The sequence below is a fragment of the Mirounga leonina genome, unplaced genomic scaffold (genome assembly GCF_011800145.1).
Source record: "Mirounga leonina isolate KUSES-001 unplaced genomic scaffold, KU_Mleo_1.0 Mir_129, whole genome shotgun sequence".
In the NCBI taxonomy this organism is placed as follows: Eukaryota; Metazoa; Chordata; class Mammalia; order Carnivora; family Phocidae; genus Mirounga; species Mirounga leonina.
This window is the reverse complement of record NW_023270323.1, coordinates 40,015,619-40,043,366: the sequence shown is the minus strand read 5'-3', so window position 1 is coordinate 40,043,366 and position 27,748 is coordinate 40,015,619. Positions and strand designations below refer to the sequence as shown.

At 50.1% G+C, this 27,748-nt stretch overlaps 1 protein-coding gene across 1 annotated transcript in view; it reads right to left on the bottom strand.

Moving 5' to 3' along the window:
- Positions 1–5,626: 5,626 nt before the first annotated feature.
- The window catches only part of SCFD2 (sec1 family domain containing 2), a 432,834-nt gene continuing 410,712 nt past the window's right edge, over positions 5,627–27,748 (bottom strand). Inside the window, exons 8-9 of the mRNA XM_035004995.1 lie at positions 16,634–16,753; positions 5,627–6,751 (exon numbers count right to left, since the gene is read on the bottom strand). Coding sequence (XP_034860886.1) covers positions 6,659–6,751; positions 16,634–16,753 — 213 coding nt within the window. The 3' untranslated portion in view covers positions 5,627–6,658. The remainder of the gene's footprint in view (positions 6,752–16,633; positions 16,754–27,748) is intronic.

The following is a 27,748-nucleotide window of genomic DNA, read 5'->3' as shown; positions in this document are numbered from 1 at the left end:
CAAGGTTGCTGCTTCTCTCTAAACACGTGGTTTATTTGGCACACCTCTTCTTTGGGTGTGCAGCTTTCAGAAAGTGCGCCCTATTGTCACTGTAGAAGCTGGGAGCTGTTGAGCGGGGGCCGTTCAGGAGCCCCTCCCACGTAGCTGCTACCACAAATGTGTGTTCGAAGTGCCAGGCCCCCCGCATCTGCTTCTAGCTGGGCCCGCGAGACCTTCCAAGCAGGCCACGTGAGTCCCCATGGTCATGGGCAAAGAACGGCACCTTAGAGTCGGGCTTTCACGTATACTCGATCTCCTTTGGTCCTCTTCCAGGGAGGAGGGGAGGGGAGGAAAGCCTGCCATTTACAGGTGAGGAAAACAAGCTCTGAGTTTGGAGTGATGTGTCCTCAAGTTCACACAAAGGACAGGAGTCAACGTCTTCTGACTGCGAGGTTCTTCTTTCTCTATAACGTTTCGGATACAGGGTACGGCTTGCTGCACATGCAGGGCCACGGGACCAAGGGCAGCCGTCCAAATGACCGGCTATTGATGGCCCGCTGTGGGATGGTGCCAGACTTCCAAATCTGTTTTCCCACAGGGTAAATATCCTGCCTGTTCTTGACAGGGCTTCTGGTGATGTCCCAGACCTTCCTTATATGGACGGCAGTTTTCTACACTTACGCCTAACCTAACTGCTGAGAAGGGCATGTGCGTGTGTGCCTGCCTGCGTGTGTGTGTGTGTGTGTGTGTGTGAGTGTGTTGGGGGCAGGGAGGGAAATGGTATTCACATGAGATTCTAAAAACATCTCAGTTCAGAGGCACTAACAAGTTTCTCCAACTACTTTCTGCTTGTTTTTAGGGTTTTTTTTTTTCTTTTTATTTCTTTGTCAGAGAGAGAGAGCACAGCAGGGGGAGGGGCAGGCAGAGGGAGAAGCAGGCTCCCTGCTGAGCAGGGAGCCCGACTCGGGGCTCGATCCCAGCACCCTGGGATCATGACCCGAGACGAAAACAGACACTTAACCAACTGAGCCATCCAGGCGCCCCTGCTTGTTTTTAGTTTTATTCATTCTATGTGGTTATATAAACAATGTCCAGTGACTAAAAGGTTAAATTTTCTGTACTTAACAGTGGCCTTCAACCCAGTTCTGGAATTAAAGAAGGCGCAGAGTTTTCCTCGGGGGGGCGGTTTTGGGAGAGGTGCTGAGCAGTGCTGTACCTCCATTAATGAGTGACACACTCTTTCCTTCCCCGCTCCAGTCCGGCTGTTCTCCAAGCCTGCAGACGCCTGGGCAGGCCTCCCCTCCTCCCTTCCTCACCTCCTGGTACTTCACGGTTGGCCCTCCCTTTCCCACCGGGCTGCATCTCTCCTACTTCACCTCGGAAGTTGGCGGGTAGGGGTGTCTCAGAGCTCTTATCCACCCAGCGGAATAAAGTGTGTGTGTGTGTGTGTGTGTGTGTGAGAGAGACAGACTGGAAACCCCCCAGGTCCCAGTTCTGTCCAGTGTCTCAGGTTAACTTAAATATTTATAGTTCTGGAATCCACCATATTTTCTTCTCACAAATTTAGCTTCATGTTTTATTACCTTCGCTCATCTCTTTCATTATTAGTATTTATTAATCCCTGGGTGTTTGTTTTAAAATTTCTGAACTGCAACCATATGGTACAGAGAAACTGCCCTCTCCCGCCTAGGTAGGGGAACGCCTCCTTTGCCACCAGGGGAAGGAAAGGGAGGGATTGCGAGGGTGGTGGAGAAAGGAAAGGAATTAGAGTTTACTGAGCATTTATAATGTGCCAGATTATGAATGATCTCCTTTAATCTTTTGAAGAATCCTATGAGGAAGGTAATACTACCACTCCAATTTTCAAGGTGAGAAAACTGAGGCTCAGATCATATCACCTGTTTCTGTTTGTTGAAATCTGTGTCGGACCGTCCGGGGTATTTGAAATAATTATGTTCTCCACACCAACCCCGCAGTCCATTTTTAGTTCTTTCTACAGACAGGGAGAAGGGAGGCTCCACAGAATTAGGGAGCTGATCCACCTCCTAAGAGGCAGACTCAGGACTCCCCTCCCCCCCAAGCCCAGGCCTGTCTGAAGCCACAGCATGGTCCCCGGGCGGCTGGCCGCAGCTTCCAGCTCCCCTCCTCCAAGCAAAGCGCCCCTGGGTGCTCTCCTCTTGTCTTGCAGACGCTGGTCCTCCTGGGCTCGGCCCCTGCGCCCTGGCCCCCTGCCTCCAAACCCCCGCCCCCCTCTTGGCTCCTCCCTGGCCCCAGGCCGCCTGGTCGGCGCATCTGCTGTTGCCATCAGCCTTGCTCGCAGGCCCCAGCCCCAGCTCGGTAATAAAGACGCAGGCAGGGGCGGGGGGCCAGCACCGCCCACAGCCCGTCGGCCTCACAACCGGATCCGTGTCTGTCTCGGTGTCTGGCTTTCGAGTTTCCTCTCTGCTGCAAATCAAAACCATTCGGAGCGCTCTGCAGCCTGCCCGGCCGGGGCGCGGTGTGCAGGGGCGGGGGCAACTTCCCACGGGGCTCCTGCCAGCCCCAGCCCTCTTGGAAGCTGGGCGTGTGCACAGTGCGCCCCTGGTTCCGGAGACACAGGAGATGTCGACATTCGCTTTACACCCCAAGACGGAGAGAACAAATGTGTTTTGCGAACAAGCTTGTGGGCAAATCCCTCACAGATGAGCAGTGGGGTAACTCCAGGTCCTGCCTCTGCAGGGGTGGGGGTGGGGTATGGGGGCTGCCCTGCAGAGTTTCTGCCTGAACATCAACACAGGGCCCTCAGGGGATGGGCCAGAAGGAATTATAGGGCTTTATTTATGACAATAAACGCACCAGGAAAACTCATGTTTTCTGTACTCCTTTTAGAGTCTAAAGAGAGAAGTTTCCAGAAAGTTCTCACTATCCTCATTACTTTACTAATTTGGTGTGGGGAGAACAAGACTCGTGTTATTACCGATTGTGGTGAGATCCCAGCCACCCCACCTCCCTTCTCCAATACCCTCCATCATCTGGTTTTGTCTTTTACAATCCCCGTAAAAGAGAGATGGAGTTTCTTAGTGCTTCTTAAGCAGGGATGGCAGACAACATTCGTAATACTGGCTTATTTGCTGTTGAGATTCGGTTTCTGGTAACCAGGGTAAAATAAATAATAGTGGTCTTGAGGGGAGCCTGATGGAATTCTTTGTTGTTGGGATGACACTGTAACGGTCTAAACAGGGCCATTTCCATCGCCCTGGGCCTCTGGGGACAACCCTTGGCTGCCGCAGCTCCTGAGCACCTCTAAACACTTCGCTGTGCCCGCTATGTTTGCGGGGAAGTGGACTCCAGGAGGAGGGTTTACAAAGGCAGAAGTCAATTGCTGCCCAGTATTTGCACCTCTATCAGTTGTGTTTATAAAGAGTGGCCTGTGAGGCCCTTGGCAGAGGGTTTGCATTTGCGTGTGCGTGTTTTGGCTCCGGCCAGCCAGAGTTCAGGTGGTAAACTCGCCGAGCCAGGCCCGAGCGATGAAACCAGCACTCCCACTCAGCTCAGCCTTTCAAGCCACCTCCAGGCAGCCGGAATCCCTCCAGGATTGGTCCACTGGCATGTGGTGGAAATGGGCGTCAGTCTCAGGAGGCCCATCGCAGAAGCCACACAGACAGCTTTGCAGTTAGCCTTAGTGGCGGAGAAATTTCTCGTAGAGACCTAAGGCCCCACGTGAGACCCCGTCAGGCAGTTACTGACGATCACCATGATTCCGATATGCCCTTGGCTAGCTTGCCTTGTGCCGTGTTCTAAGGGCTTTACGCGGACTGACTTTCATTCTCTGAGCGGCCCGCTGAGGCAGGCCCTGTGATTGTCCAATTTCGTGGTCCACTGCGACCAGAAGTGAGCTGCAGGGCGGAGAGCTGGGGTTGGAACCCGTGGCCACTGGCTGGGGCTCTGGGCTGCACCATCCTGGAGGTCTGCGGGACCGAGGTGTTACTCCTTCTCTGCGGACCCCAGAAATGCCTCTAATGTTCTCTTCATTTGACATTATTCTCCTGTTGAGACTTGATCGCTTTACGAGGTGACTGGCTCGGCGTCCCGGCTAGTCAAAACCCCCGGGCCTTGGCGTCCCGCGCAAACGCTCTTAGGGATGGCGGCCTCTCCGGCAGCCTCTCTCACGAGGTAGGGACCTTGCAGGCGTACCTGTATCTTCCACATGCAGGCACTGAGGCTTGACGAGACCCACGCTGCGGTTCGGAGCGCTGTTCACACCTTCGAAGGAGGTCAAGGGCATGATCCGTTTCTCCCTCATCCTCTCCCGCTCCTGGGCAGTGAGCACAAGAAGGAGGCAACACCAGAGAGGGTTTAGGAGGCTGCGTCGAGGGGTCAACATGCCACTTCCCGAGGCCCTTCTTTTTCCTTATCTGATGAAGGTCCTTTGTGGGATTTATACCAAGTTTCCATTATGCTCCTGCTCTTAATTCAAGGAGCAGTGCTCTGTCCTGTGTCTCCTACCTTCTTATTCAAAACAAATTCCAGTCACTGTGAACCTCCTCTTTTGTCCAAAGCCTTCCGCTACCTGATTGCCTGCCGGCGACCATGGAGATGGAAGATGGTTATAAGCCTAACCTGTGACATTTCCTCCCGCCACACAGACATTTCCTCCCACCACACTGCCTTTGGGGGCCCAGTAAATGCTAGATGACCCATTTACAATCAGGGACTTCCTTGTTGTGTAATTCCAGATTAGAAGCTTTGCAGTATTCTTTTTTATTTATTTTTTTATTTTTTAAAAAATTTTATTTATTTATTTGACAGAGAGAGACACAGTGAAAGAGGGAACACAAGCAGGGGGAGTGGGAGAGGGAGAAGCAGGCGTCCCGCGGAGCAGGGAGCCCGATGCCGGGCTCGATCCCAGGACCCTGGGATCATGACCTGAGCCGAAGGCAGACGCTTAATGGCTGAGCCACCCAGGTGCCCCTGCAGTATTCTTTTTTAAAAGACAAAATCAACTTGTAAAAATACAGAAAGCCACAAAAGTAATACACCAGCAAGGTTTGCTGTGGAGAACATCCAAACAACACAGAAGTCTATTGAGAGCGAGACTCCCCCTTTTCTGAGCCTTCCCACCATACTCCTTTCCAGAGGCACTACTTATTAGCAGTTTGGTTTTTAAATTTCCAGAGGGTATCCTTTGCATACAGACGTGTGGTGTAGGACTTTACCTCGAGCAGGCACTCACACAGAGCCAGAGCCCCGGGAGAAGCCCCAGCTGCTCAGTCTGCGAGAGCCCCAGAGTCAGGGGCACATGTGGCTCCCTCACCAGGGTGGCCAGAACCTCGCAGAGTGCCCAGAACATGCCACTCAATATGTGGAAATGAATGAATGCACACTGACACACTAACAGGTTATTATTATTATTATTTTTTAATTTTAAAAAAGAGTGATCTCTGCTTTAATTAGCATTTCTTTCGGGCTATCGCCATTTTCTCCCTTACTCAGATTCGAACTTCTAGATCAGGGGAATGAAAGAAGCACGTGGACTCTCTCGTATCAGCACCACTGGTATTAGGTGGAAAACATACTGGACCGAAAAAAAGAAGAAGAAGAACATTGGTGTCTATAAAACCTGCTTTGCACCTCAGAATGATTTCCAACTTCACAGTTTTTTCATAAAATAACATTTTACAAGGAACTAAAATCCGAGACACATGAGTGTTTTGATTTACATTTTACTTTGCCCACCTGTTTAATCCACTCTAGAACTGTTTTTCAGCTTTCTCTCTTCATTACACACATCTTTTAGAGATGCTAGAAATTTCTATGAACCATACACCTACAAACGTGTGGGTTCCAAGCAGTTCATTTTTGCCAGAGTTCTTAAATAATTTCCCTAGTTGGGTCTAGGTTTTTCTGCCATGACCAGAAGGAAAAGTGAGACAAACTGAAAAGAGAGCTTTCTATTTCAATAGAAACACTAACTCATAAAAGTCCCAGGGGTTGGGGTTCCCATCTAGACTCCCTGGACCAGAAACCTTTATGGGGGCCTTCCTTTGGGAGGGGAGGAAAGCTTTTATGGGCAGAGCCAGCCCTCCAAACAACCTCTCTCCGACTACTGTTGCAAGTAGCCTGGGGACCCTGCCTGGTGGGCTCGCGCCGCCCTTTGTAATGACAGGCCAAGTTATGTGGCCCGTGGGCTACCAGCATGGCTCTAGCTGCTAACCCCTCCGTTCCTTGCCTTTTCAGCAAGCTCTCAGATCCAATTTGCAAGGTACCCTCCCCAGTTACATAATCTTAAGGAAAATCAAACTTTCTTCACACTCATAATTCTAAAGCATGTCTAATTTCTTGAGCAACTGTAGATCAAATAGCTTGTAAGCTACCAACACTTGCCAACAGGCGATTATGTAGAATTCAGGAGCTTGCAGTTGGAATCAGGAAGATCACAAACAGAGAAATGGGAATTATGTCGAATGAAGCCAGCTGAAAGATAGACACCTTTAGAAAAATGAATTATTATTATTATTTTTAAACACTTGCCGGCAGTCCAAGCAAAGCACTTTGCTACATGGTTCTCAAGACCTTTGGGGCAGAATTCTGTCCTCCCCACACTTAGCAAGAGGACACTGGGTTTGGAGGCATATCTTGAATGGTGGCAGGCAACAGGATGGGTGTTTCCACCTCGGGCAGGTCTCCTCTTAGCAGCCGCTCAGAAGCCAAGGTCTGGATGCAGCCGGTCAGTGGCAAATAACAGCTCAGGAATGTTAAGTGGCTTCAGGAGTCGCGTGGACAGCACGATGACCTACCAGCAGGAGGGGACAAACACACCACAGACAGTTAGGAAAGCCAATCCCAGGTTATGGGAGGACGAGAAATAAAATGCAATGTGTTTCTCTGGGGGAAGGCACAGAGTGGGGCATTGTGGAGAAAAGGCAGAACGTGGCAGCTTGGACGCCGCCGGATGCTAGGGTCCTGGGTGGAAGGAGGGGTGCACAGGCGGGGAAGGATGCCCTGTGGGACAGCGGGGCTCTGTTTCCTGAACCGTTAACCAATTGGCACCGAGAATGGCCGAGCCCAGCCACCACCTGGCTGCTGAACTGAATCCGATCATACTGTAGCTTTGGGATCCAGTAATTTGACCTCAATAGAGAGGAGGTTTCTCTCTTCTCCAGGGAGGCTTTGCTCCTTTGGTGAGCATGAGAAGGCACACCCAAGGGGTGGATGGTGTTGTGGGTGATGGTGATGACTGTGTTAATTTCCTAGGACCCAGAGCTGGGCAGTTTAAATAACAGAAATTTATTGTCTTATGGTTCTGAATGCCACAAGTCCAAGATCAAGGTGTTGGCAGGGTTGTGAGGGAAAATCAGTTCCATGCTTTCCTCTCAGTTTCCCTGTGTCTTCACACTGTCTTCCATCAGTGCATGCCTCTCTGTCCAAATTTCCCCTTTTTATAAGGACACAGTCATATCAGATTAGAGCTCACCCTAAATACCTCATCTTAATTTGATCATCTGCAAAGACCTATTTCCAGTAAGGTCACATTCACAGGTACTAGGGATTCAGACTTTAGCATCTTTTGGGAGGGGGCACAAGTCAACCTGTAACAATGATGGGATAAGGATGGTATTGGCTCACATTTATTGGTTCTTATAATGTGCCAGGCACTGAGCATGATCTCACTTAAAATCCAGGTAATCTTCATCACAACCTTATAAAATGGGTACATTTATTATTCCTATTTTATAGATAAGGAAAATAAACTACAGAAAGGTTAAATAACTTGTCCAGAAACACACAGGAAATTGTTGAATTAGGATTCCAACCCAGGCAGGCTGACTCCAGCATCCAAGGGCCTATCTGATCACTTCGGTCATGTCAAGGGGTCTGGGCAAGGCTGCTTTACTCCCCTAGTCCACAGGGACTTTTGGGCCTCTCTGACCTGTCACTGTGGTGGACCCTTCCTGCTTCCTTCGGTCTGGACCTTGCCTCTGGGGTAGATTTCTCTTTATAGCACTGAAACAACTTATTCCTTGGGTCCGGGCTGAGTCTATGATGTGCTGGGTAAGGGCTAAGGGCTGGTGAGGATTTGCACAGGCGGCCAGGTGAGGAGCTGACTCTGGGAATGGAGAAGGAGGGCCTAGAGCTGGAATTCCACAGCCCAGCGCCCGAGCAGAGGTGACTGCAAGGTGAGCAGCAGGACCGGGCTTCACCTGGCCATACAGCCCGGGAATGTGCATGCTGTCTCCCCCGCCACATTGTTCCCGGTGTTCCCAAGCCAATGATGTAACCAACTCCCAGCTCACTGGTCAGAAACAAGAGTCCCCACTCCAATGTGGAGGAAAGGCAGATGCGGCCCGAGTCGAAGAAGGAAGGAGAGAAGAAAGCATTTTATGATTTTCTTCTCCTTCTCCTTCTTCTCCTCCTCCTCCTCCCCCTTCCCCTCCCTCCTCCTCCTCCTCCTCCTTCTTCTCCTCCTCCTCCTCCTCCTTCTTCTCCTCCTTCTTCTCCTTCTTCATCTTCTCCTCCTCCTCCTTCTTCGTGTTAAAGAAGTGAGGGTTATTAAAAAGTTTTCTGTTTCAAGCAAAAATGAGCCCTTGCAAGCAGCTTTTTTACTCTTTCTCAAAAGAGAACGATCTTAAACAATATATGGCTAATGTCAGCCAAGTTATATTTTTGGCAGAAAAAGAAATACTGCAGTCTGTGCTCACAGTTGTCCTTGAACGCCAGGGGATGAGAGTTGGAGGGCAGCAAGCGAATATTAGCACGCCCTTATCATCTGCACACACGGTGTAGACAGCATATGAACACATGGGTCTGGAGAGGGTCTCCTGCGCGAGCCTAGCGGTTGGCTAAGAACGGCGGCACCCGGGCCCACACACTTGTTGGAGCCCTGTAGGGCCCAGCTCCACCGCAGGCTGGCTGCGTGCCCCAGGGAAAGCCGCCTCCCTTGGAGCCTTACTCTGCGTGTCCCAGAGGCCAACAACAGCCCTGAGCTGGGGGTGCTGTGGCAAGGATTGCGTCAAGTCACGTGCCTAGAGCACAGGAAGTGCCCGGCCATTCTGAGTGCCATTTTACTGTGGTTTTGTGACTGGGTCTCAGGTCTCCTTAAAAAGGCTAAGAGCTCTAGGGGCCCCTGGGTGGCTCCGTCGGTTGGGCGGCTGCCTTCGGCTCAGGTCATGAGCCCAGGGTCCTGGGATCGAGCCGCAGGTCAGTCAGTCTCCCTGCTCAATGGAGAGCCTGCTTCTCCCTCTCCCACTCCCCCTGCTTGTGTTCCCTCTCTCGCTGTCTCTCTCTGTCAAATAAATAAACAAAATCTTTAAAAAAAAAAAAAAAAGCTAAGAACTCTAGAAAAATATGTGTCTGTTCAACATACACAAGATTCTGCATGTAGTTTCAGATGAGGTTTGTGTTCAACTAGGAATCATAGACCATAAGGTAAGAAACCCGTATTCAGATATTTTGTAAAACATGTGCATAGAAACAGAAGTCCTTTGCATACTCTCTAGTAGTTGACTCTCGGGAGGCAGTAGACGCCCCTCTCCTGCCCTGGTGACTTGCCAGTTCCCACCACCACTGCCAGCCTCTGTGCTCCTTCCTGAGTCAAAATGGCAGATTCCTCTCTGGCTGAGGTGAGGGCAAGCATAAGGGCTAGCGGGAGCCTCCCAGGATATGTAAGTCTTGTTGGCAGGACTGAGGACCTTGGAGAGAAAAGACTGTAGACTCAGTTGATGTCGACACTTCTAGAGCAGCGAAAACCGAGCCAAAAGAATCCATCCCTCAGACGGTGTGCTGGGCTTCCAGCCGTGGCTGACAGAGACGGTGGGTTCCGTGACCTCCACTGAGCAGGACCCAAAGACGGGGCCCCTCACCTCTGAACAGGCAGGTATTTAGCATGAGGGCTGAACCAGAGGGTGCCTGGGACATGCATGTGGAGGGCTGAAAAGAAGCAGATGGGAAACCAGGGCAGTGTGGAGGGAGCTAGGGGCTCTGAAGAGGCAAGAAAGCTCAGACCAAGGACTCTTGCCAGATGGGGCAGTGGATAAGAGCACAGACTTAAGGAGTTGGACCCTAGCTGGGCCTCACTTTCCTCATCTGTAAAGTGGGAATAATGATCTCCACCTGACATGACTATTTGCAGTCTCACGGGTGGAACTTTGGGGATGGTTCTTCACCCGGGACATGAGTCCCCCTCCTCTTTACCTGAAGACCTCTCAGTCCTTCAAAAATTTGCTCAGGCATCACCACCTCCAGGAAGCCTTCCAAGACCACCCCTCCCAAAGCTGAAGTGTGTTCCCACGGCTGTTGGTACCACACTATATTCCTTGTTGCCTTTCCTGAATCTTTCCGCTGTTTCTTAGCACAGTGCCCGAAATGTAGCGGGTCCTTGATATAGGGAGTCAGTGAATGACGAAATGAGTGAACAGAAACGGTCAGACAAGGAAGGAGGCAGTGAGTTTAGCAATGGTCAGCAGGAAGTTTTTCACCCTGAGAGGCTCTAATAACAGATAGCTCAAATAGCTCTGGGAAAATTATTTCAAATCAGTTCAACTATTTGTCTACATTTCCTACTGGGAATCACAAGCCAGGCTAACAATTCATTTACGCTATTACAGATGAGGGGCCTTGAGCATTTTCACATCTTAGGCATCTTTTGGTCTTCAGACTCATCTGAGCATTTTTAGAGGTTTTTAGCCCATTCAACTAGGGCATTTCTGCATTATTTGACTAAAATAGTTCTAAACAGTCTAAAAAATTAGCCAACTGGGGGGACAAAAAGATGGTCAAAATGAGAAAGAAAATGCTTAAAAGAGCCTGAGATTGGCCTGTTCGATATAAAATGAAGATTTTATAAACAGTCATCAAAGGTGTGGTGGTAGGCAAATTCAGCACGAGAGAATTCCTTCTAGAGAACTGGTTTTTGTCCAGGCAGCCGAGGGCACTGATGAAGACTTCCATCTGTGAGCCAGGGGAGGAGGACACCGCAGCTCCCCAGGGCTCCCCAGGGCTCCCCAGAGCCCCTACGTCAGCTGGCCCAGGCTCCTGCAGGAGCGGGTCAGGCTTGGACAGCAGCCCAGCCCTCTTGCTTTCTTCCCACGTCCAGCTTCTGCAGGCCACCACTCTAATTTGCAGGTTCCAGCATCTTGCTGTTCCATTTCTGCAGAACACAGAGGAAGCAGGGCAGTCCAGGATTTAGATTTCAGATCCATCTGATTTCTAACATTTTGAATTGAAAGGAGCAGGGGATAAAAATGGTTTTTCTCCTTTTTTCTTTTAAACTTGCGAGATTCTTCCCAGTAAAACTATTCACAGGCACCAACATGCATATTCCTCCACTTGATGACCTGGTTTGTGAGCATATATCATATCCGAGGCCCTGCCTACCCCCACTTGCATGGGCATACACACACATACTCATACGTGTGTGTTAAATGTAGAAGGTTTGTATTGCTAGACCAGTAGGAGAGTGGATTAAGTACAGGGACACGACCAAGCTTTCTGGGAAACTCACTGTGAACTGTCTGCCTTGCTTTCACTTTGACTCTGAGGTGAGTAAACAGTGCTACCAGGGTCTCCCAAAGAACCATAAGTGGGACATTTCAGATCACTTCCTCATCTTTGTCCCTTCTGGGGGTTATTTAATAAGAAGTCATTCAAGGGGAAAGAAGAACCAAACCTCACACTGCAAATGACTCCAGAATTGTTCATTCACAGGAGTGAAGGACAGTGTGAACAAGAATACTATGAACATGTGGGCTGCCATCCAATACCTTGATCTGTACTGTCTCTAGAGTCTCTAGTTCAGATTATAAGGCTCTAAGCTAACTCAGGCAAAAAAGATAAATTTAAAACCTCATTGATGTTTTCCTCAGAGTAAGAAACTTCAGAATAAAGTAAATCTAGGGGCGCCTGGGTGGCTCAGTGGGTTAAGCGTCCGACTCTCAATTTCTGCTCAGGTCATGATCTCAGGGTCGTGAGATCAAGCCCCGCATCAGGCTCCACGTTCACTGTGGAGTCTGCTTGAGATTCTCTGCCTCTCCCTCTGCCCCTCCCCTGCTCACTTGTCTCTTTCTCTCTCAAATAAACAAATACATCCAAAAAAAAAAAAGAATAAAATAAATCTAGACTGAAAAGAGAAAAAAAAAAAGGAAGTCACTGGACTCCTCTCTTGGGCCTTTCAATCAATTTTAGAATAACCTGGAGCCAGAATTTAGGTATCCTGAACCCCTAAAGTTATGCCAAACTGTGTGTATGAGCATATTTCTTGATCTACTTTGTTTTTTCTCTTACATTCTCACTAAATATTCAGCTCCAGAAACACAGAAGTGCTAGAAAATGTGGGTGGGAACATGCATCCACCTATGAAAAGCGGTGGATGGCAGGGCCAACTTGCCCACATGGTCTTCCTCTGTTTCCTGAGCTGGCCTTTCCCTGTGTCCTCTGGGAGGGTCCCTCCCTGTTATTTTCCTCCCACAATCTCAGGCTTCTGTGGGCCTCTTGGCCCCCATCCAGCCACAGAGTTCAGCCTGCAGAGCCATCTGGGCATGGGGCCCGACAACAGGCAGCAAGTGAGACAGGGGCGGGTGCTGGGCACAAGCACTCCAGAGTGAGGGGAAGCCTACGAAGCTTCTTGCCTCATGGTTGGGCTGCTTGGGGTGGGGTGGGGTGGGGGGAGCTGCTTCTTCGATCCCTTTTTTTGTAGTTGGGACAGAGGGCCTTCTCCAGCTGCCCACTTTTTCTCATGGGCCCCCTGGCCAACAACCACGGGCAGAGAGTGGAGGAAACATGCCCGTTTTAGAGTATGACAACAGTCCTACAAAACAAGCAGGTGCGGACATATGGTTTCTAGATTCCATGTTTCCTGCTACCCTTGTCACTTTCTGTGGAAGAGAATTCATTCCTGGATGGGCCATAAGTGGGTTCTATGAGTTTCCTTTGAAGAGCTGGTCCCTGAATGCTTTTCAAATTCTTTTCCTCCACGGGGAACCTGTGCCGTCTGAAGGAACGTCCCCCTGCACTTATTCCCACCATAGCACCGTCTGTGTTCCTGGCACCCTTATCTCTGGTTGGAGTTTTCATGCTTGACATCAGTCCTTCACTGTTAGAATATAAGTTCCACAAAAGCAGGCACGAGTCTGGCTCGCTCACTACTCTATCCTTAGCACAAGAACAGTGCTTGGCACAAAGCAGATATTCAATGAATGTTCACTGAATAATCAATGAATCCAATTCAGTAGATGTGATGGTAGGCTCTTGCGCTTGGGTCCCCAAAGTACCCACATAGATACAGAGAAGATGTGGATTAATAGGAACTGATACAAAAGTCAGGCTGGTTTTAGTTGCCCATAATCTCAGGATCAAATCAACAGGTTGGTGAATTCTCCAGAAGAGCTACTTTTATCTTACGCTACAATAATATAAGTAAAGTTTCTAGTGTTCAGTATTCAACATTCAATGAACAATCATGACATCCAGCAATCCCGACCCTATTTGTAGCGCTGGGTGGGTTTTTTTTTCTCGATTTATTTTTAGAGGTGGGAGAGGGGCAGAGGGAGAGAGAGTCTTAAGCAGACTCCGAGCTCAGCACAGAGCCTGACGTGGGGCTTGATCTCACAACCCTGAAATTAGGACCTGAGCAGAAACCAAGAGTCAACCTCTTAACCAACCGCACCTCCCTTGTTGGCAGGACCGAGGACCTTGGAGAGAAAAGACTGTAGACTCAGTTGATGTTGACACTTCTAGAGCAGTGAAAACGGAGCGGAAAGAATCCATCCCTCAGACGGTGTGCTGGGCCTTGTCGGCTGTGGTGAAGATGAGAAGGAGGGGGACCCAACTGCCCTGCACTGATCTCATGATCTCAGGGTCATCCACACTGACCTATGGCTCTCCATTCCAGCTGAGTTTGAGAGGGAGAGACAGAGCGGGGCTGAGGACAGCCACCACACCCGTCACTCTCAGATACACCTCATGGGACTGGAAAGCCTTGGTTTGGAGAAGAGCAGACCCAGGGGAGAACACGTGGGAGAGGGATGGGCCTGATTTGCCTGTAAATTCTGTGGGGCCCAGGAGCTGGAAACAGCACTAACGAGGGAGGCTAGAAGGAGGCAGATTTGGACTCGTCTAGGGGAGAGAGACATAACAGTAAGGCCCTCCAAGGCCCAGATAGGCTGCAGGGGGAGGGGGCGAGTCCTCATCACCAGAGGTGTTCACGTGTAGGCTGGCTAGTAAAGACAGAATACTAGGGTTAGATAACGCATATTATCCGTTGTTCACATGGACGGTCACGTCCGAGTTAGCTTGTTGGTTGAGGGTTTGTTGGGCACATAGACTCAGTAGAACCTATGCCTTTCAATTAGTTCACCTGTGTTCTCCAACAGATGTCGAAGTCTGAGTTGGTAATGGCACCGTATGCATGCCATTTCGTGGACAGCTAGAGCAGCCGTTTCGTGGACAGTTAGAGCAGCCGTTTCGTGGACAGTTAGAGCAGCAAGGCCGGACTTCCACTACACGTGTAAAAGCAGGTAGCTGCTCCCGTCCCAGATTTGGGCACAGGTAGGTGTGCACCCAGGGCCGAGTGAGTCTGTTGGGGTCTGAGAAAGGAAGATCTGCCTCCACAGGTACCACCCCAGCAAACATCCGGGTAACCCACCTCCTTTCAGAAGCTTGGAGATCAAGGGCACCATGATCAATAACTCCTCCGCTGTTTTTCCCTACTGCCTTTGGGGGCTTCCTGGGGCCCGTTAGCTCTTCGGAGGAACTTTTTGCACCATGGACACATAGCAATCACGGCTGCTCCTCAAGTCCCAGATTCTCTGAGCAGCTCCCTCTGTAGATGACCGGGCACAGGGTTGGGTTGTCGCAAAGCCACTGCAGAGCCCAGGTCTGTGTTGTCTAACTCGGGTCCCGCAGCTTTGAAAATGGCTGCATTGTATCCTTCTAGAGTGGAGATTAACATGTCTGTCGGGGTGGTACAATGCAGCACTGTTCTGGAGAGCAAAGAATTTGTTCACCTCATTAAGGACAGCGAGAAGTGTGCTTTCTGATAAAAAAAAAGTCTTGCTCAAAAAGGCAACTGCTTGTTAAACAGATCCTTGACACTGCTGAAAGGGTGTTAGATGAGGCAGAATTGACCACTTGGTCAGAAATTTCACCAGCTAGGACCATGACAGGTGGTAGTTAGAGCAGAAATGGTCACAGCCAAAGACTGCTCATTCCCCGTTCAAGAACTTTCTGCAGCTGCCTAGATACTCAGGTCCGTTCCTCGGCTGGGTGTCTGGAGACCACAGGACCCAGGCCTTCTCTGCCTCACCGGGCGATCGAGCCTGCTCTGTAGCCAATCAAGCCAGCACACCAGGCTTCCAGAACTCCTGCCATGTGCTCAGGGGTGGGGAGCCCCAGCCTTTGTCCTAATGGAATCCATGTCTGCTTGAGGAGACGGGGCAGCGAATAGGAGGCAGTGGGCAGGCAGTTCAGGGTCGCACTGCCAAGTGCGGAGTTTGGATTCCAGCAGAGATGTGGAAGGCCAAAGACAGGCAGAACTTCGCCTAAGAGGAGACAGAGGTCCCCTGGGCTAAAGCTGAAGATAAGCCCTCAGAGGCAAGTCTCAAATGGGGGTGGGGGGTGAGAGTCAATGAGAACATGTGTCAGACTCCCTGTCTCCCGGCAGGACAATCCGGGGGCATGTCGTCTGGGCTCCTCGGGCCCCCAGAGGACAGAGCCCCGGCTGCCTGCAACAAAGCACTCTTTTCTGGCTTTTCTCTCTCGACTCTGTCTTCTCAGATTCCCGTGCTTCTTCTGCTTCTTGGGATCGTCTCCCATGGAAACCACCTGCTCTCATGTTTTGGGGAGCCCGCTCAGGCAAGGACTTAAAGTCTTACTGAGTTGCCGGCTCTGCGCCGTCAGCCAGATTAGAACTTCCAGGGGCAGGGGCTCTCCTTCTCCTGAAGTCCCTCCCCTTGGGCTCAGGCTGCCTCCTGTCAGCAGCTAAACACCCCCCACCACCACCACCACCGCCGAGCAGGGTGCTGACCGCCCGGAAACGGCTGATACTGAGGGTGGCCACCATTTATCAAGAGCTATGGGGCAGGCACAGTGCTAGAAGTATGTGCTCTCCCCTTACCTGATCCAAGACTCACAGCCCCCCTAGCCCTGTTGCCTCCGGGAGAAAATGGAAGGCTTTGCTTTCCCAGATCAGCTGGCTAGTAAATGACAGAGGTAAGACTCAAGGACAGACCCATACAATCGAGAGGTGTGTGTTCTTGACCACCAGGCTGCTTCCGAGGGGATGAACGGGCACTGGCAGGAGGCGACAGAGGAGACAGACGCTACATCTGTTATTGTCTTGATGATGCGCCTTGAGTAACAACTCGTGAGTATCTAAGAGCTGACTGGACACAAGAGAATGTATGCCCTTCAGGAATCGGGACTAGGGACAATAGCAGCTTAGCCCCTGAAGCCCAGAGGCAGGCGAGGACCGTAAGGGACAGCTCTCCTCCCTGTGTCCACCGCAGGAGGACAGCTGACCCGGGAGCAGGTGGAGGGGGAATGTGACAGGGCAGGAGTGGGTGGGAGAAGAAAGGTGGGATGGAGACGGGGAGAGGTGCTGGGAAGCCAGATGAAGGACCCTCAGTCACCCTCCCACTGGTGCCTCAGAACCCTCCTTCACCGTTCACAGAGGCCTCAGTACCTGGGTTCCTGGCTGCAGGGACGGCACAAGGTCTTTGATCATCTTGGCTTCTGAGACCGTGACCCCGCCCACCACGAAGAGGATCAGGAGAGGGTGGTCGCTGGGATGAGGCCGGCTCACCTGCAAAACAAACCACCATGGGCTCAAGTGGCTGGTGTTAGGGCAGAACGCCGCGCAGCTGGGCGCCTTCTCCCTTGTCCCTCCATGGGGACCCCAGGGCTGCCGCCCCCCTAGTGCAGGTGACATATGCAACGCTTAGAGACGGTGATTCATTAAGGATTGGACGTGTTAGTGGGCTGTAAACCCACTGACCAGGAAAGCCCATACCATGTCATCTTATTGTACCCCTTTGAATATTTTATTGAAGGAAAAGTTAAGGTCGTGCGGCTATTAAATAGGAAGAGAAGGCTGAGGGGCAACTTATTTATTCTCTCCTTAGCAGCCTTCAGGTCTGAGCATAAACATGCCCCTTCTTCATGACAGAGCTCTGTTAACTTCCTTCAAAGAGCTTGCCACAGCCTGTGGTTATTGGACTTGTTCCTTTGTTTGTTTCCTTATTGGCTGTCTCCTCTTCTAGAATCGGGGATCTGGTTCACTGCTGAATTCTCAGCTTACCTAGTGCCGTTTCTGGTACCTGGCAGGTGCTCAGTAAGTTTCTGTGGAATGGATAGATGGTCAGAGCGCTAGGGAGCTGGCGCTGAAGGGGTAAAAAGATGCATGAGCCCGGCACCTGCCCTGGGAGCTTATCGTCTAGCGCAAACTTCATGCCCTTACCTTCTGCGAGCCAACCTTTGCTGGGCACCTACTCTACATGGGATGGCCCACTAGATGTCGTGGAGAATTAGCCTGATGCCTTATGATTTCACCAATAAGGCAAAGTCTTATATACCAGAATGAGAATGACTCACAGGACCCCTCAGGAAATGCAAAATGAGCCCCACACAGTGACTAACTGATGGGCACAAGAGGGAGTTTCTGAAGACAGTATGTTTTGAGCCCTACCTGGAAGCCAGAGCAGGTTTGGGGAGGAGTGGGCAGGAGAAGTGGTGTGACCCAAGTTCTAGAGGCAAATGGTTACCCACTGGGTGGAAGAGGCGGGCAGGGGGTGGGGGCAGCGGCCAGGACAGAGCAGCTTCACATCACTGCAGGAAGCATGCCCCCGGCTCCCAACATGGTCGCCTCAGCCCAAGGCAGGAGACACAGGCTTTGAGTCTGCGAAGGGAGGGTCCACAAAGGCGGGGAATGTACTCACTCATTCACACTAACTCCCAAACCATCTTCCCGCACAGACAGCCCCCAGGTCAACATCTTATTTTAAAAACACTTAAAAAGGCAACACATTCCATGTTTCCAGTATATAAGTTACTCTTTGGCTTCTGGAGAAGAAACACAGGATGGAAAAAAAGGAAGGGAGAGAGCGTGAGAAGGAAAGAGACAGGGAGGGGAAGGGAGAAGGGGAGAGAGAAAGAGAGAGATCTCACCTTTTCCAAAACAGGTGAATACTGGAAACTCTGACCTTCAGGAAAAGACTGACTCCTCATCCCAGCCCCCCTCCCCGAGCTTCTTGCCCTGCAGCTCTCCTTCCCCTGGATTGCATTTGTTGGCTGCTTTCTTCCAAGTCACGTAATACATACCCAGGACAATCCTGCTTGTGTCCCACTATTCCCCTGAAGTCCCCATGGCCATCATATGCAGGAGTCAATGAACACTACTTTGTCTTCGTTTAACGGGCCATTTCTGTGGCATCTGTCACAGTTGATGACACCCTGCTGGGCTACTCTAATAGCACTCTGTTGGTTGTTCCTTCTACCTTTTCTGATTGTTTCTTCTCAAATTTCTTCACAGGTTCCTTTTCTTGGTCTGCCCCTTTATATGTCCATGTTCCTTTGGGCTCCATCTTTGGCCCCTGGCTCTTCTCACTCACTACATCACCCCTGAAGGATCTCACCTACTAATTCACCTTCAACAAGGTTTGACATCCTTCCCAAATCTATCTCCTTAGCTTGAACACCTCCACTGAGTTCCTGTGGACTTGCTCACCTGGGTGTCTCCCAGGACCCCTAAACTCAACAGGCTCCAAATCTGATGCATGATCTTACCAAGTCTATTCCTCATGTTGACTTTCTAACAGCTTCACCATCTTCAAGTTCTCCCAAGCCAGACACCTGACAGTCACCTTGGACTTCGCTCTCTTCCATTTCCCAGATCTTAATTGTACCCCCTCACATTTGTGGATCTCTCCTTGACTTCCACTGTCCCTATTCCGGTCAGGCTCTCATTCTGTCTTCCTTAGATTACTGCCACAGCCTTCTGGTTTGTCTCCCCATGCCAGTCTGGCCGTCCCCCATCTGTCCTCCTCATTCCTGCCTGAGGAAGCTTTCTAAAATGCAAACATTTATTGTTGACTCTAGCGAGCACTCTACTAAACATTTCTGTGCATTATCTCATTCAATCCTCAAAATAGCTTTTGGGGGCAAATACAATCATGGCTGCATTTTACAGGTGGAGAATTTTAAGCTTATACCCAGTAACTCAATTGTGGCACAAGGGGCCATGCTCTGAAACACCCCTCAGCTCCATCAGTGCTTGCTCTCTCCATGGGTCTTTGAGGATGACGTGCGAACTCCTTCATTCAGCATACAGGGCTCTTTCAGTGTGGCTTTGCTTCATGTCTCTATTTCCATCTTCCATGCACACTGTTTGTTTGCTGGAGCCCTTCACAAGAATTTGAGCCATGCCTGACTGCGTGGTATTTGGGGTTTTTTGAACATTTTGGTAAACATATGACGCTTGATTGAACATTTGCACTGAAAATTGCATTTATCACAGTGTTCGGTTTGATTTACTTCCACAAAGTAAACAAAGCCATCAAAACACAGAGAGCTGGCATCCTGGAGTCCCTCTCGTGCCCCACTCTTGTCACAACCTCACCAAGGGTAACTCCCACCTGGACTTCTGATACTCGACATTGTACTTTGCTTTTTCCACTTCTCTCTAAGTCCTGGAGATTCTCCACGCTAGTAAGAAAGATCTGTGGCCCACAGGCATTGGTTGGGACCACACCGGTGTGCTTTGGCTTCTGTCCGTGCCCTGGCTCTACAGTTATTCAATAGTTAAGGACCCGCTCCTTCTCTTCTTTACCTCCTTCCCTCTTATTCTCTTTAAAGAGTATCCTCTCCTCTGAAAAATTGTCTCTCCCTGTCTCTTGACTCCTGCCCCGTGACCCAAATCTGACCACACCTCTGCCGTGGCCTTGTCAAATTGGACTGCTGCTTATCTCCTCTCCTAGAGTGCGAGCTACCGGAGGGGAAGGATGGATCATATTTATCTTGGAATTTTGGCATTTTGGGCTTTGAGCACAGACCTTGCTCATGGTAAACTTTCCACAAATGTTGCATGAATAAAATAAATGGACAGATGAATGACGAAGACCCACAGGCTAAATGGAGATGCTCTTCTTTTCTTAGAGATCTTTTAGAAACTCTTTGCTTCAAGTGTGATTTTTCCTGGCTGAGGAGCTAACCTGAAGTTCCTTCCAACCCTGCAAATAACTGTTTCTCACTTGATCCTGGAACAGAAATACAACTGGCTCCAGAACTTCAAGTGGGACAGTATGTTCCCAAAGACATATGCTTTCCATAAGAGAGTCTGGGCTCTGAAGTACACTGCTGCGAGAATCTTGGAAGAATGTATCGAAAGATGAAAAGGAGACAAAGAACAGTAACAACAAAGAACAATACCCTGGGGCCAAGGAGTTGAGGGAATGTTGGGTTTGGTACACATAAAAGGGTCCCATTAATGCACGTTGCTGTTTGCTAGTTTGGTTTCTGTTTAGATTTATGTTTTGATACCAGACTTCCTTCTAGAACATGTCCAGTGGGCAGGCTATTGGGAGGTGGAGTCTTTAAAAGTCTTTTCCATCAGAATAACACATTCTTTATAATCAGTCCCACACTGCTGCATCCCGGGTGTCTGTGAGTTCCTGGTGTGAGGCACGTGGAGGATGAAAGATGTAAGCATCCTGACTGCCATCGCAAATGCCCAGATTAATAAAGCGAGTCAGACTCTGCTCTTTCACTTTCCGAGCCTTTGCTGGCTGTGATTTCAGACATGGGTTCTGGTTAGAGAAGACAGTTTCTCTCCACCATCCATCTACTGGAGTCTTCGAGGCATAGGCTGTGGGAACCTTCTCTGCAGCTGTGGGCCCCGAGAGCTCTTTGATGTCCTGATTGGTTTCGATGAGCGGGGTTTCCTCTGCTTCCAGTTTCTCTGGCACGCTCCAGGAGTCCTGGGAATCCTGCTGCCAATTCTCCTCCACTCGGTTTCTCTAAATGTGTGACTCCACTGTCCCCAGCCCAGGCAAGGGTCAGGCCCCCATTCTCCAACAACGGCAGAGCCTTGGAGAAGGGGGAGAGTGCAACAGGAATTTTGGCCTCAAAGGGCACTCGGCCCTGAGAACAGCGGTGCCGACTCTGAAGATGGTCTGGCAATGGCTTTTCTCCCCACAGAAATTAGTAAGAGCACTGCCACTGCCACCCATCACTGGATGTCGAGCACGGTCCTTTTTACTCAATTACTCGTCCGTTCAACAAATATTTAGTGAGCAACTACTACAGGGCCTGATGCGGCTCTAGGCTTCAGGGATGTCAAGAATGCAGCAGTGAACGGATCAGACCAGACTCCCTGCTGGTGTAGAGTTTCTCTTTCAGTCAGGGAGGATGACAAAGTATGTAAGCAAACGTATGTAAGGATGGAAGGTGGGAAGTGCTCTGGAGGAAAAGAAAGCAGGGGGTGGGGTGAGCAGGACACGATGTGACATGGAGAATCTGTGAAGTGGGTAGAAGCTCTGTTTTATAGCTAGAGACAGGGAGGCTTGGAGGGCTGAGTAAATTGTCCCCAGTCTCCCAGTCAGTGAGCTGGAGGGTGGAGACTGAAATCCAAGTCTGTCTCACTGCAGAGCTAGACGCTTTCCACACCTCCCCATTTATAAACAGATTCTTCAAACTGAAAGCATTTTTGCTAGCTTTCATCTCTTAAGGCTAAGCTTCTCATTCCTTAGCAGCATCGGTCAATTAGCAGGTTCCTGGTGGAATTTCCTCACTGAATCACGTCGTGAAAGGTCTCCACTTGGGTAGTGCCACTCTGTTGTTTAGCTTGACCTCCCTGCTACAGCTGCTGTGGTGGATGGCTTCCTCTTTCTGGAAACTTCCCCCATCCCCTCCAGTTTCTCCCCTGCATCCCTGAACTCTCCTTAGAGGGCTCCGCTTGCCTGACCTGCTCCATGACAGGCTGTATCCCTGACTGCTCGGACCTCTGGCCCCTGCTCTTCTCCTAGACACCCTTCCTGGGTGACCCAGCCCCTGCCCACGGTCCATGGCTCACCTGCAGCCGTGGCCCCAGATTGCTCCCATTGGCCCAGGCTCTGCGGAGCTGCAAAGCTAACTCTCAAACACAAGTCCTCTTGCTCTCCATTCCTGTTTCTCAGTCGGAGAGAATGTTAACACTGTTCATGCAGTCACCTAACTCTAGGCCAATCACCCCAGGCGATATCTTCTCATCTTCCACATCCGAGCAACACCCCGTCCTGTGGAACCCGCCAGCACTGAGCCCCTGCCCTCACGCCCCCCACCCTGCTTGAGCTCCGATCACCTCATCTGCCCACCATCCCTCTGCAGCCCGATGCGGATCTGGCCACATTTCCCCCCACGCTCACTGCTGCTGGGGACACCTTTGTAACATATAAACTGGTTCTAGATTCCTAACAACCATTCAATGGCGCCTCAGTGTTTTGGTCAAAACTCACACCTCTAGCCTGTCCTGACCTGGCTTTTGCTTATCCCTTTGGCTTCATATTCTTCCACTCCCCAAATCCGCCATCAGCTCCAGCCCTGGGAACCATGGCATGGGTCACTCTGTTCCTCACTCTCGCGGCGCTGATGGCACTCCACTCTTCTGGAAAGCTCTCTCTGACTTCCGGCCTGACTCCCCCTTCTCTGTGCCCTCAAATCCCATCTGGCACACCACTTCTCTCTCCTCCCCACAGTCCTCCATTTTCCTGTCCATCACCTAGCAAGCTGCAGGCCACACAAGGTGAGCTGGGCCAGGGCCGGTGGGGCACCTAGTTTGTCTCTATGTCTTCCCTGCCCACAACAGTGGCAAGCACACAGAAGACGCTCTCAATAACTGCTCACAGGCAGACAAAGTTTGTAGACTGCCCAAACCAAGTTTTTGTTTTTGTTTAATGATTCCAACCGTGAGAGTCCATCTCACTAGAACTGATGGATCATATTCAGCTAGTGTTAGACACAAATCAAGCCTTACCTCATAGGATGGAGCACAGTTAAGAAGACGAAAATAGAAACAACGGTGATAAATAGTGTTGCAAACAGGAATTCCAGGACGTGTGCTGAGTTAATTAAGAAACACCAAATGCTGGCCTATTTTCTTCTTGTCAGAAATGCCATTAAGTATAACGGACCTACGCCAACAGTTCATCTCTCCATCTTGTTTGCTTATGTAAACAATGACGAGCTGAACGAGATGATCCACAGGCATGTCCAGCTCTTACAGTCCAAGGCTCTGACAGCAAATCTCACCTGAGGCTCATCATTTTTGCCCTTCATCCCCATGGCAGTCTTCTCCCCTTCACTGTAGGTGCATCCAACCCACACGTGAACGGTCTCCTTTATGCCTATGGTTGTGGGGTACGCTCCTGGCAGCTATGCAGCTGCAATGTGATCCTGCCCCTCAGCCACTGTTGACTGGTTTGGGAAAGTGCTGCTCACCTCAGTTGGGCCAATTCCAGATCCTTCCCTGGGAATCAAGACTTGACTGAAGTCAGATGAGGCTCACTCAAAGCTGAGCTCTTAAGAAGAACCAAGGGCTGTGGCATCACGACCCAGCCGTTCATTCAGTGCATACTTCCTGGGCACCTGCCCTGTGCTGGCTGGTGTGCTTTGCATCTTCTGCAGGCCAGAGTGAGTCCCAAAGAACTGTCTGGTTTCCTGATGGCTTTTCTAGTTCTCAGTCCCCATCCATCCTGAGGCCCACCACACTACTGCCCTGAGTTCCCCGAGATCCTCCTCGGTCTTCACCATAAATGATTCACAAGAAATGATGAAGTCGTGCACTTTGTTGGCATTGTCACTGAAAGAGTTTCAGTTCCGATCTCCTCTCACAACCAGCTTTGCAGGGCCTGTTGAGCGGCTACTCCATCTCCCCTGTGGACCCAAGGTGAGGGAGCTCTCATATCAATTCAGAGAAGGGTCCAGAGGCAAGCACTGGGTCTTCTCTGAGTCTTTTTCACAAATCTTTTAATTTTTTCCAATTAAGCATGGCCACATAGGAAATGGAACAACAGCAACAAAAACCTTCTTAAGAAACATACATAAGGGGCGACTGGGTGGCTCAGTTGGTTAAGAGTCTGCCTTCGGCTTGGGTCATGATCCCAGGGTTCTGGAATCGAGCCCCGCGTTGGGCTCCGTGCTCAGCAGGGAACCTGTTTCTCCCTCTGCCTGCCTGCCTGCCCACTTGTGATCTCTCTCTCTGTTTTAAATAAATAAATAAAATCTTTAAAAAATACATAAAAGGAGGTAAAAGGGCCTCACGCAATTTCATTAGATAAAACCCACCCCCTCCTCATGCCAATTCCAGCAGAGAAAACATCTTGACAAATCATGTCCTTTAGTCAAAACAAGTTGGGGGCCAAACACATGGAGTAGATATAAAGTATGTTATTTTCAGGAGACCGAAATCCAAACCACAAATTCCAGAAATGCATTTTAAAAGTGCTGCTTATTAGACACGCTAGTTTTAAATTAAATTAACGTTGAAGCGAGGGGGGTAAGGTATGTTTCGATTTATTTATTAGATCACTATCAAGCTTTCCTGTAAGGAGATCAAGGTGCTCCATGCACAAGCATCTTGGAGAAATGCTTGGTTGTTTGAAGAATGTCAGGTTCTGCCAAAGCTGTTTCTCCCCAGTTTGATAGCCCCCCCTCCAAGGCATTGCCTTCTGAGGCCCACAGCTTTATGTGGCCAACCACAAGTCTATGCTCGGCTTGAGGAGGGCACTTAGCGGACTTGACACACTGTCTCAGAACCATTCCAAGAATGGTCTTGTGGGCACACTCGCTCTTCTCCCCAGCTTGGCTGCTTCACCTTCCAGGGCCTGACACAGTGAACCCGGGAGAGGAAAGTCCTGTAGTGTCTTATCACGCAGGAAGATTTTGGTTTTGTTTGTTTGTTTGTTTTTGAGATTATATCATTTAAAAAAATTATGGCAAACAGGCAGATCTTTCATTATCGAAGCTTTTCTGGGAGCACTTATTGTGAATCCGGGTCAAGAGCACGGGAGGATTTTCTGTCCTCCAGATTGGAAGGAAAACTCTTAGAATTTGTCACACGCTGCCCGTCAGGCTGGACAGCCAAGTGCATATTCAGGACGAGTGCAGATTGTGTTTTCCAAAAGTGGCCACGACAATAACTTCTGCTCCCTTTCCAAGAAGAGAGTAAGTTCCCTCTCCTCCAACCCAGGTGGGTATGGGTGTCTGCCTGGACAAACAGAGCACTGTGGAGGGGATGCTACATGACTTCTGAGGTTTCCATCTGGCTCTCTCTTAGGACGCTTGCCCCTGAACACAGCCACCATGCTGTGAGGAAGCTCAGGGCGATGGCAAGAACTGCGTCCCTTAGCTCATGGGCCAGGCTGGGCTACCAGCTGATGAGCAGCATCAACCTGCTGACATGGGTGCCACCTTGATGGTGAGTTGCTCTCTGTTGAGCTCTGCCCAGAGTACAGGTTCATGAGCAAAATCAGTGATCAACAGTATGTTAAGTCAGTGTTTTGGGATGGCTTCTTACGCAGCAAGAGATAACCAGAACAGATGGGGATGGAAGACTTCTCTGGACAGCCTTTATAGAGGAAAGCACATGAAAGCAATGCGGGAAGGAGATGGTAACAAGTGGCAGTAGGATGCAGATAAAGTTCCGACTTTAGTAAGGGCAAACTCCAGTGGCCTTGACTTCCCTCTCACAGAGCTTTGGTTTGATGCAGAGACTCTTAGACATGCATCTCGCATCCTCTTCTCTCCACAGGCCTTAAAGCAGAATGGAAGATACTCTCTCCTGATGGCTTCCCTCCGTCTCAAAGACATAGCTCCTTGGGAAATCGTAGTTATTCCTCAAAGCCCTACTGACTGTTCTTCTCTACATTTATCCCATTTATTTTGTTCAAGTCCTGAACACATGAGCCAGAGGTAATGTTCCTTTTCACGTTCTATGGTGTGGTGGGAAGAGTCAGCATGGAAGCCCAGGTAGAAACAGAACAAAACGCCTCTCCGTTGGGGTGGTGGCATGGGGAGGGCTTTGTGGCCAGTCCACTGAGACTCTCCCCACCCCCTGCAGACAGATGACACCCCCTGGCAACTGAGAGCAGATGCCTGGCAGCTGGGGGCTGAGGAATGGATTCTGATAGCTGCTGGGAAAACACAAATTCTCCCTTTTTCTGAAATGCATTACTTGGAAACCTCTCTTTGAGATCAGTCTCAAGGGGCCAGAGTATTTCTTCGTGAGTCCTAACCCCAGGGATACGAAGGCAGAGAAACACAGCAGCCTAGGACGGCTCCACACCCGCGTTTCCTAGGCAAAATCCTCCTCAGGACAGTGACGCTTCTGATCAGTGAAAGAGCTGCAGCAAATACTCTGCAGAGCGTAGAAGGGTAAGGATGTGTCGCGGTTCATGGACCAGTAAAGGAAAGCGCAAGCCGCTCGTCTCCCATAAGGGAGGCTCCATATTGGCCTGACACGTGCATAGTCCATCAGCATATTCAAGACACCGTGCCCTCGGAAGCAATTTTTTTTTTTTAAAGATTTTATTTATTTATTTATTTGACAGAGAGAGACACAGTGAGAGCAGGATCACAAGCAGGGGGAGAGGGAGAAACAGGCTCCCCGCGGAGCAGGGAGCCCGATGCGGGGCTCGATCCCAGGACCCTGGGATCATGACCTGAGCCGAAGGCAGACGCTTAACGACGGAGCCACCCAGGCGCCCCCCTCGGAAGCAATTTAATTTGTTGTTTTATCCAGTGTTTCCCAAACATATTTGGTCACAGGATCCTTTTGCTATGGGGACATCATGGGACATCGCCGGACAAGAGCGAGGCGGAGAGCAGGGAGCAGGCAGGTTGGACCCCTCACCGTGCCCCCGGCCAACGTCGGACGCGGCCGCCTGACTGGGGAAGCGCCCGGGGCCTGTCGAGCGGCCTCACGGACCAGGGCCTGGAAGTCCAACCTTGTTACTTTAGCCTCTCCTCAGGGCGAAGTCCAAGCTCGTGAAGGAAGGAAGGGGATGCTCACGTGGAGAAGGTTTTGGAGACCACGTCTCGTCTGGAAGTTTCTAGGCAAAGTAGCCATCGTGAAGGGCTACTGGACAACCTTGGGATTACGTGCAACTGAGGAGCCCCCACATGCTTTTAAGAAGCTGATCTGTAATACATTATTTATAAAAAAATAATAATAATAAAGAGGGGGAAAATCCAGGAGCCACACGGAATAACAGACAGTGCTAAGTGGAGGCAGCAGGAAGGAGACCCGGGCCGCCCCTGCAGCCCGTTTACTGCTCTGTCTCGAGTCTGACTGTCTGGCTTCTGTCCTCTGGCTGTGCGCATGGACCAGTTTTCCTGGCATATGCATTTACTGAACTCTGAAAGGCCAGATCTGCTATGTAGATTAATTCATGATTTCAAAGACGCTTTGAAGCAGGCAAAACATTCTGTTATTTCCAAGAGTTATTACAACTGAAGTCCTGGCGTAGACTGGGAGGCCAGTCTGTAATCTTGTTTAGATTCTTTTAAATTCAGAAATGTTGTAGTGAGTTAAAAATAGATCTCATTTGTGTACTTTTCCTCCTTTCATCCCCATGGCAAAGGCTGTTCAGTCATTTTGACCTCTCCTTGATATTAGCCAGAGAAAGTCTAGCACTTGGCCCCTGGGATGGGAGTCCACTAGGCTAAAACAAAAGCCATTTTCAAATGGATTTGGGGGTGATGCGAGTCATGTGACTGAGCAGAGTTATTCATTATTCTACATGAGTTCTAGAATTAAGAGCAAGAGACC